The 10,223-nt window shown below is 35.4% G+C and overlaps 1 protein-coding gene and 2 non-coding genes across 4 annotated transcripts; 1 reads left to right on the top strand and 2 right to left on the bottom strand.

Moving 5' to 3' along the window:
• Positions 1-484: 484 nt before the first annotated feature.
• LOC131001826 (growth-regulating factor 1-like) lies at positions 485-3,698 on the top strand. 2 transcript variants are annotated; one of them, XM_057928427.1, is made up of 4 exons: positions 485-1,072; positions 1,522-1,704; positions 2,258-2,606; positions 2,698-3,698. In XM_057928427.1, exons 1-4 carry the CDS (start codon positions 727-729, stop codon positions 3,461-3,463), a joined length of 1,644 nt encoding a protein of 547 aa, XP_057784410.1. In that variant the 5' UTR covers positions 485-726; the 3' UTR covers positions 3,464-3,698. The 2 variants fall into 2 exon arrangements, with proteins under 2 accessions (XP_057784410.1, XP_057784411.1); XM_057928428.1 differs by having other exon boundaries at positions 513-1,072; positions 2,261-2,606.
• A 5,975-nt stretch (positions 3,699-9,673) lies between these two features.
• On the bottom strand, positions 9,674-9,761 carry LOC131002073 (small nucleolar RNA snoR8a). The gene has a single exon (XR_009094153.1). It is a non-coding gene; the product is annotated as a small nucleolar RNA snoR8a (small nucleolar RNA).
• Positions 9,762-9,838: 77 nt separating this feature from the next.
• Positions 9,839-9,923, bottom strand: LOC131002080 (small nucleolar RNA snoR126). The gene has a single exon (XR_009094160.1). It is a non-coding gene; the product is annotated as a small nucleolar RNA snoR126 (small nucleolar RNA).
• Between the last annotated feature and the right edge of the window lie 300 nt (positions 9,924-10,223).

Raw genomic sequence — 10,223 nt, forward strand, 5'->3', positions numbered from 1 at the left:
ATTCATTTATGATTCGGTAGAACTAAGTTTTAAAACTTCAGGTCAGACTTTTAGTAAATACTATTCCCTTGGCCAAAACATGAAATTTCCTATTCTGTTTTGTTTGTCCTAAAATTAATTCACTCAACGTTGATTAAAATCAACAATAACATTCTTTCGAATCATCAAATAAGGGTGTAGTAAAATTATATAAGCAAATATAATTTTACTTTTTGAAGTAAATCAAAAATATTTTCTTAATATATACTACTATATGAATATTAAATTGAAATGAAGCTATTTAATATGTGAATGCAAGTTGTGTAGCATCAAAATATAACTCAACATGGTACTGGACCTTAAAATATAAAGAAGATAAAATTTGTCAAAATATAAAAGTTTTTGCCATTTATATGTGCATTAATTGATGCCACACTCCTTTATTGTCGTCCAATATATGATTAAGGATATTTAAGTAAAACCCCCTACCTTAAGTAGATAGATTTGAATTAGACATGCTATTTTCCCAGATGAGGATATAGTTCTACTCCTTAAAATAATTTCTCTCTCTTCTCCTCATATAAATATAAATATAAACAAAAATGAAAAGAAAATAAGTAAACTCTTCCTTAAGTGTCTTCTCTCTCTTTAGAATATTTTGCTTTGGAAAGAAGTTGCTTGAGATGAACTCATGCTGTGTTGTGGGGATAACCGGAACCCTATAAACTTGTTGGTTTGTGACGGAAAATGGATTTTGGGGTGGTGAGGCACAAGCAAGCCTCTCCTAATGCAGGCTGTCTGGGTTCCGCTGAGCCCAGAGATGAAAAGGGCCATGGATCTGTGAATCTCAAGCACCAAAGATCTGCCCTCGCTGAGGATTACTGGAAATCGCACAAAATGCTCAAGCCCGCTGAAGTTGATTTCTCTGACACTTTCGCCGCCTTCGGAAGATCCAATCTCTGGCCACCGGATGACGGCCAGAAGATGCTATCTTTCTCGTCCCCGGTGCCGACGCCTGATGCTGCTGCTGCTGCCTCCGCCAGGAGCGTCGCCTTCTCGATTTGCCAGGATGAGACCAATACTGGAAATGGAGGTATGCCGTCATCATAAATCATTACATTATTTTTTCGAGAAAAGTCGCTAAATTTGGGAATTTTAGTGCACTTTGTTAATTGGTTTTCGTTCAAGATTTTGATTGACTGTTTATTCTTTTCACTGTTTAATCTGAGATTTGTGTTTAGGGTGTAATTTTGACATAACACGACTTAATTGAGATGAGGATTATTTGTCGAAGATTCCGTTTGATTAAGATATTTTTTGGGTTTTATCCAGAAAAAAGAGAGAGACTAGTTTAGTACTTATTTCCATTGATAGATTTATGTGAAATTATAAGTATCTCTTTTCGCGTATAAGGAAATTGTTGTCCTATATTATGAGTTGGAAGTTGACATGAATCTCTAACATTATCTGTTATATTATGGATGTTGTGTTGAAAGTGAAACAAACGATGGAAATTTTGTTGATATTTGAAAAGTGATTCAGGGCGTGGGAGTTATTCTCGATTGAAAGGGCCGTTTACTCCTTCACAATGGATGGAGCTGGAACACCAGGCTTTGATTTATAAACACATTGTTGCTAATGTCCCTGTCCCTTCCAACTTGCTTGTGCCTCTCAAGAGATCCCTCTACTCGTACGGATCGCCCGCCTCTTACGCCTCCAATTTTTGTATGCCTCTCCACTGCTCCAATCTTTGATTTGGAATCTTTTCTTTGTTATGTTTTCTTGATATTCTTTAATCATTTTGTCTTTTTTGTGAACAAGTTTTTTTCATAGTCCCTGTATAGTTTATCCCCATGATCTTTGCCCGTATAGTGACTTTACGATCTGACATTCGAAAATTCCCAATGTTTGCTCGGTTATTATGTAACAGTATCAACGACTTGTTGATCTGGACCAACGGAGGATGATGTGGCTGTTAAGACTCGCCACATAAGACAAAAACTGCAAAACTAAGTCAAAACGATGTTGTTTTGTCTTATGTGGCAAGAGTTGACGGCAACATCATCCTCTGTTAGTCCACATCAACAAGTCTTCGAAGCCGTTACGTAACCAGGCCATAGTTATAATAACGTAGCAAAGATCAGGCTAAATTCGCCTATTGTTAAAGATCAGGCCATAAATGATAATTAACCCTTAAAATATTGGTATTTGAAGTAATTAATAATGTGAAGGCATTCTTATATTTGGAGATTTGGGCTCACCCTTGGTGCTCGTGCAGTAGGGTGGGGTCCTTTCCATCTAGGCTTCTCCGGCAGCAATGATCCTGAGCCGGGTAGGTGTAGGAGAACAGATGGGAAGAAATGGCGGTGCTCAAGAGATGCTGTCCCTGATCAGAAATACTGTGAAAGGCACATTAATAGGGGCCGCCACCGTTCAAGAAAGCCTGTGGAAGGCCACGCTGGCCATGCTGTCTCTGGATCCGCTGCTTCAAAGGTGGCATCGATTGCTTCTTCCTCATCAGCATCAGTGATGTCCACCAGCACCGCGTCCAACAGCCTCAGTGCGATGCAACATCAGCTCAATTCCCTGCAGCCTAATGCTGCTTCGACCAACCATCTTGTTAGCAGGTGGATTGTTATAAGAAATGTACCCTTCTCTTGTGATTCATGCTGGATTTTTGTTGTTCTAAAACAAAATATGACTCGTTGTCGTTGGCAGATCACAAGACTTCCGAGGCCTCTCCTTGGTACCGCCAACGGTTGGTGTGAAGTCTAAAGATGCCTCGTTCTCCATTCAGAAGCAGCATGATCCGTTTGAAGAATCATCTCACTCAGAATTTGGGATCGTCTCCTCTGATTGCCTTCTCAATCCTTCCGCAAAGATATCCTACATGAATGGCAGTAACTCGAATTCTTTCAACACGAAAGAGACAAACAGTCAACATCCGGTTCACCATTTTATCGATGATTGGCCAAAGGATCAGTCGGACCGTGCCTCTGGTTCATGGCCAGAAGAACTGAAATCGGACTGGACCCAACTTTCAATGTCCATCCCGATTGCTCGAGATTTCTCATCTTCCTCTAGCTCTCCTGCACAAGAGAAATCTACTCTCTCGACTCTAAGGCTCTCTCACGAGGTTGACCCTATCCATATGAGCCTGGGAGTGAGTCATGATCTTGGTCAACCAGTCGAGAAGCAATCAGCATGGTCTCCTATTGTTTGGGGGAACTCGATGGGAGGACCACTAGGGGAGGTGTTGACGAGCACAACTAGTGGTGGAGGAGGGGGCGCAAATTTCTCATCTTTGAAAGCCTGTAACCGTAGCCCTCAGCTGGGATCGTCCCCCACCGGTGTTCTGCAGAAATCTACCTTTGTTTCCCTCTCTAACAGTAGCTCCGGGGGCAGTCCGACCAATGCTGACAACAACAAGGCTCTTTGCAACGACTTGCTCGGTTCGGCCCTCGGCACTTCTGCAACTCTCTAGCCTGAGAATGACCAAGCCAAACTAATGTGGTAATACAACAATATCTTTTCTTTGCGGATATATGTGTGTGGCTTATTGAATTCTGTTATTTTTTTTTTCTCTTCATCGTTAACAAACGCTGAACTTACAGCTGCTTCGTAATTTGGTTTAGTGTAAGATTTATGTTGTTCATGCGACCTTGTAACCTTTGTAACTCCCTACTTGGCTTGATGATATATCCATATATATATATATATATGTGCGTGTGCGCTTTTTGTGTTTTGACAGAAATATTTGGGAAAATATATTTTGGACTGCCGAAGGAGAAAATGTAAATTTTGAGGAGTTTCTTAGATTGTATTGTTAATATACTTTTGTTTTCAGGTGGTTGGAAACATCATTTGTGGTTGACACTCTTTGCATACGCGTTTCTATACTCGTATAATATTTTCACCCTTTACGGAAGAACAGAGAATAGTCCTTGTAGGCTTACATTTTACTACCTTCGACAGCTCCACTTTCTTGTAGAGATAAGAAATAACCAGTTGACACTGGATAGTGTTAAAAAATGATAAATGTACACTCTTATGGGATATTTAAAAAAAAAAAAAGTGCACAACTCACAAGAGTATATTAAGTTAATTTAGTAGTGTATCGTGTTGCTTTGGTTGTACTAACTTGTAAGCAGTGACGGAAGGAGGGGGTCCAGTGGGGGCACTGCGGCACTGGGACCCACTAAAAATTTCAAAATAAGAGTAATATTTATATTTTTAGTTAAATATAGTTTTAATTCTAAAAAAAATTGTTTTTTTTCCTTAAAACAATCATAAATTCACAATATTTTTTAATTTAGCTTTGATGTTATTTTATTGGGGCGTTTGGTTGTCAAGATAGAATAAGCATGAAATTATTCGAGATTAAGTTAACCCGAGATTAATTTTATCATAGAGAGTAAGCCATGACTTACAATCCAAGACTATTCCTACATGGCATTGTCCCAAGATTAAATATCAGGCTGTATGGCCCGTATGAACCTAACCGAACATGATATTATAGGATTAATCTAATCTAATCCAATATAGCTAGTCCTTCAATCCGAACGGCCCCTATATTGTTTGTTGGTATTATTTTTTATTGAAAGAGTGAATTTGAATTTTAAATTATCTATAATGAACCATCATAAAGAAAATAGTAAAATTTGAATTTCACCTTGCAATTTACTTTCAATGTTTATTTTACTTTTTAAATTATGTTATGGATTGTTTGTTTTAGTTTCTTTATTAATAATATTTTTTTAATTATAACTTGATTTTATTATATGAATTATTAGATATTATAGTTAATATATTTAAGTAATTAATCCTAGTATATATATATATATATATATGTGTGTGTGTGTGTGTGTATATATATATATATATATATGTAGTATCCAAGCTTATGGTAGTACCATAGGACCAATTTTTAACCACACATTTATAACATGTGGCGCATCAAGATGGTGACACTTGGCAAGGCATTCCAAGGCAAAATCTGGAGAGGGGTAAAATTGGAATATAATTTTCAGAATTAAAAATTAAAAAATATATATATATATATTTTTTAATTTTCACAAAATAGATATATTTTAGATGCATAAAGTCTCACACGAAGATGCATAAAGTTTTCACATGAAATGCATAACTTTGAACAGAACATTTGATTTTTACAGTTTTGATATTTTCACCACCCCACCCCATACCACCCCCCAACCCTCCCCATTACCACCCTAAAAAATAGGCATGTTTCACATGCATATAAAATTAAACAAAAATGCATAAAGTTTTCACATAAAAATGCATTAAATTATACAAAAAATGCATTTCATTTTAATAAATCTGGTATTTTCGCCACCCCACCCCTGCCCCACCCCCACCCACCCCCCTCCCCCCAATTTTTTTTTTCAAAAGCTGATTTTCTGATTGCTGACTCCCCCCACCCCCCTCCCCCCCCCCCCCAATTTTTTTTTCAAAAACTGATTTTCTGATTGCTAACCCACCCCCACCCACCCACAAAAAAACTTATTTGTAGTTAATGTTTAATACATTTTCATGTAATAATATATGCATTTTATTGTTCTTGATTATGCATTCTTCTTTTTTATATACACATGTTTTATAATATTTTATTTTAAGGTATAGGGTTTAGGGTTTAGTGTTTAGGTTTTTTAGTGTTTAGGTTTTTAGTATTTAGGTTTAGGTTTTAGGGTTTGGTGTTTAGTGTTTAATGTTTAGGGGTTTTTATGTTGTTTAGGGTTTAAGTGTTTTAGGGTTTAGTTTTAGGGTTTAGGGTCTAGGGTTTAGGTTTAGTGTTTAGTTTTTCGTGTTTTAGGATTTAGTGTTACGTGTTTCGGGGTTCGGGTTTCCGGTTTAGTGTGGTAGTGTTTTCGTGTTTCGGGTTTAGTTTTAGGGCTTCGTGGTTTATTGGTATTAGTTTTTAGGGTTCAGTCTGTCGTTTTTCGTGTACTACCGTTTTTGTGTTTACCGTCTTTTTTTTAGAGGTTTGGCTTTTCTCTTTCGGGTTTCCTGCTGTTTCGCTTTTCGTGTTTTCTGTGTTTAGGGTTTCGTTTTTCAGGTTTTCGTTGTCGTGGTTTTTAGGGTATAGTTTTCGTGCTTAGTCCATTCTTTAGGGTTTTGTATTTCGTGTTTCGAGGTTTTCTGCTGTTTGCTTTCGCTGTTTTAGTATTAAGGGTTTAGTGTTTAGGATTTTTTTTTAAAGTATTTGCAAAAAATAATTAATTGTAGTTAATGTTTTATGCATTTTCATGTAATAATATATGCATATCAGTGTATGAAATCCTACAGAAAATCAGTGGTTAGAAAATAAGTTTTCGAAAAAATTAAAAAAAAAAAAATTGGGGGGGAGAGGGGGGGAGGGGGGTGGGGTGGGGTGGGGTGGGGGTGGGGATGGGTCGTGGTCAGAAAATCAGTTTTTGAAAAAATTAAAAAAAAATTGGGGGGGCGGGGCGGGGTGGGGGGGGGGTGCAGGGGTGAGGTGAAATCTTATGCATTTTTATATGAAATTGCATCCATCTTAGTTTGAACCTTTATGCATCTAAAATATGAATATTTTGATAATATAAAAATATATATATATTTTTAATATACGAATTTTTTTTTCCAATTTTACCCCTGTCCAAATTTTTGTCTTGAATTGCCTTGGAAGCTTCTTGCCACGTGTCACAATCTCAATGCACCTCTTATCCAAATCGTGTGGTCAAGATTTGATCCTACGGTACTACTATAAGCTTGGATACTACAAGAACTCAACCCTATATATATATATATATATATATATATATATATATATATATATAGGGAGAGGTTCAAGAAAGAACCATAAATAAAAGAAGACCGGAGAACCATTTTCAGCCATTCGATCATCAAGATCTACGGTGGATGCATCATCTTGTTGGATGAATGCAGATCCTGGGATCGAATCCTGAAGGGAGCATTTTTTTTAATTTTTTTAGTGCATTAATTTTAACAGCGAATGCATTAATTTTTACAATGGATGCATTAGATTTGATGATTCTCCCGTTCTCACAAATAATGTAGTTCTCTCTAGAACCACACCCTATATATATATATATATATATATATATATATATATATATATAAATTATTACAAATTGGCCCCGAAACAAAATCCTGACTAACGTCGCTGCTTGTAACTTGTAAGGCATCCATGAGAGGAAATTTCCAACTACTTTTAATGTGACTATATTAAGTCCGTAACATTCCAAATAAATATAAAAATATAAGGGTTAATAGTGATTTTATCCATTCTCATAGATAAAAAAAAATATCTACTATAAAAAAATTATAAAAATTGTCCATTTTATTAAGATTAAAAGGACAAATTTGTTATTACTTAAATAGCAAATTTTGTTCAAATAACAAACTTTGCTCAACCACAACGAATCCAATATGAGCATTAATGTATTTGTAATAAATACTCCATCTGTCCACAAAAAATAGTCCTAATAAAAGACGGCACGAGTTTTAATAAAAATAATTATTATAATATGAGTGGAGAAAGGATCCCACTTAAAAGTAGTGTTTATAATGATAATTAATTGTATTGTGAGTGAAGAATAGAGACCATCATGTGATTAATAGTTTCCAAAAAAGAAAATGGACTAATTTTTGTGGATATCCAAAATGGTAAAAAAAGACTATATTATGTTTAGAGAGTATAGTATAAGCATTTCGTTTGCTACGTGGTATAGGATAAGATGAGATATTTTTTACTGTGAATAGATAATAGATAACGGACCATTAATTTATAAAGGTCTTTGAATTTCGAAGCAAACAACATATTAGGGTGGTATAAGTATTTATCACACACTTATCACATGCATAACAAACGAGATCTATTGCAATAAATATATTAATGCTCGGTCTCTACGGTACGGTTGAGAATTAGTGATAAATACATCAATACTCGACTGTTCGATTCAAATGCTTGATTATTACGAGTCGAGCAATCGAGAATTAGTTGTCGAACATTCTTGAAAATACACTAATGTTCGACATACTCAATCATTGCAAGTCGAGCATACAAGTACAAAATGTACTAGTCTTCTGCGTAAGTTAATATTCTACGTAATGGTAAAAGGTCTTAAATGAGTATTAGGGCCTGTTTTGTAGACTAGGAAACGCCTATTTGCTTATCAAACAGGGACCATTTTACGTGTTTTGTAGTGTTTTTATTGTACAGCTAGGCCCGTCCCAAAACGACGGCCCGTCCTTAAAACAACTGTTCATTCGGGCATGTGGAATGGAGGCTCACCCTCGGTTCTAATTCCAAGAAGTGCACAGTGATCAAGCTAATTTTTGGGCCTTCCAAAAATACCCCAAAATCAAAGTTAAAAAAAATGAAATCTCATTTCCCTCTTTCTTCCTTCTAATTTGAACGAGCTCTGCGTTCTTGGTCAAGGAGTGAAGAACCTGTTCCAACAGATCCCCTTCCACAGCAAATCTTATGGTATGGCAAACTAAAGCCCACCAAACACGTCGCCCACCTATTCTGTTTTATTTTGGATACCACCAAACACATGAGGCATGATAATAGTGAGGATTAGGCCATTGAAACGTGATCCAATTATAGCAATATGAAATAAACCAAGCTGGTCTACAAAACGGGCCCTTAATTTATATATTTCATAAAAGGTGTGTATTTTCTAATTTTGCTTTTTAGAATGAGTTGCCCAAAATATAAAGTTAACAATAAAACAATTGGTTAGGAGTGCTTAACTCTCCCAAGTCCGTTCCTAACCATATGGTTAATTTTGAAACCTATATAAGTCTGTCTGCACAAGGTCTTATTTTTATTAAGAAAGTGAAATGTATTCTAAGGAACGTACATAATATAAAATTATTTTTTAGAATGAGTTGCCCAAAATATAAAGTTACGTTTGAATTATTAGAGTTTATTTCCATTAAGAAATTGAAATATTTATATAGATCATCCATTAAATAAAGTTTTAACTCAATTGATTCGTTAAGATTATTATGATGCATTGAAATATTTATATAGATCATCCATTAAATAAAGTTTTAACTCAATTGATTCGTTAAGATTATTATGATGCTTAAGCTTGTAAGTTTAGGTCAATTGATTACAGCACAAATGGCGATTCTCAATAACTCAATCCACGAATCCGATATAAGAGATTCACAGTTTAGGCGTGTTCCAGAGAAGGCATTTTCTTAAACATTTCCATTAATTTTTTTATTAAAAAATAAAAATTACTTTTACTTTATCTAACCGAAATTAGGATCCAACGTGAATAATGAAATCAGTAAACGAAATTTACCGTAACAAAAGAATAGTCTTTAAATTTTAAAAAACACTCTTTTAGACACTTCAATTTCAAGTGAAACAGAAATGGGTATATCTGTGGATGGGGAAGAAACTTGATTTTTAAGAAGGGAAATATTTGAAGTGACAAATCGTGAAAATCAGACAAAAACAGAAATGTAAACCTCAACATTTTTAAACAGCAATTAAGGCTACGACACGGAAAAAATAATCAGAACATGGAACTGTAAAATGTTCTGACTGGTTAATTGACCAGAAAATCAAAAAACCAAAAAACTTTATTCATAACATCTATCCATTTTCCACGGAATATCACAAATTAAAAATCGTTACAAAAAAGAGGAAGATTTTTGAAGATAGAAGGGGATCGCTCAGATTCTATGGGTGTATAAGAGTCTTTCATGCAAATGATAGCATTCAGAACGAGGAATTGAATTCTAATCATCGCTAATCCCCTTCAATTGAAAACAAAATAAAAATTAAAGAAATTGAGAAACAGATGATCAAAATTAATCAACATGAAATTCTGCAGCGGCTCAGACACGCATAAAATTCAGCATATATAAAACAAAGTCCATAACTCAGCATCGAGAAATGTTTTCTGTCTTCACAGCCAGCCAATAATCAAATCCGTAAAAAGAAAACGTAAATTAGGCAAAGCATGATAAACATAAATCTGTGGCCAGCAAAATGAATAGCTGCAGAAGTTACATCGTAGCTTTATAGGCCTCCCCGATTTAGGTTTAGGGTTTCGCATGCGGGCTGATGAGTTTAGTTGGAGCCCATTTATGTAAAACAGCTGGGCTGGGCCCAACTATTGGTATCTGTTCAGTGTTCACTATCATCTAATGTGGAATTGGGTAATTCTATTCGTAGGCCCTAGGCCGTAGGCCTACATTATATTTCGTGTATTCTT

Source organism: Salvia miltiorrhiza, chromosome 8 (assembly GCF_028751815.1).
Source record: "Salvia miltiorrhiza cultivar Shanhuang (shh) chromosome 8, IMPLAD_Smil_shh, whole genome shotgun sequence".
Classification (NCBI taxonomy): domain Eukaryota; kingdom Viridiplantae; phylum Streptophyta; class Magnoliopsida; order Lamiales; family Lamiaceae; genus Salvia; species Salvia miltiorrhiza.

What these genes read in the sequence shown, in the direction of transcription:
- LOC131001826 (XM_057928427.1), top strand. Translation starts at nt 727, where the DNA reads ATGGATTTTGGGGTGGTGAGGCACAAGCAAGCCTCTCCTAATGCAGGC. An exon ending in GACCAATACTGGAAATGGAG is followed by an intron (nt 1,073 to 1,521) that starts GTATGCCGTCAT and finishes AAAGTGATTCAG; the next exon opens with GGCGTGGGAGTTATTCTCGA. An exon ending in CTCTTACGCCTCCAATTTTT is followed by an intron (nt 1,705 to 2,257) that starts GTATGCCTCTCC and finishes GTGCTCGTGCAG; the next exon opens with TAGGGTGGGGTCCTTTCCAT.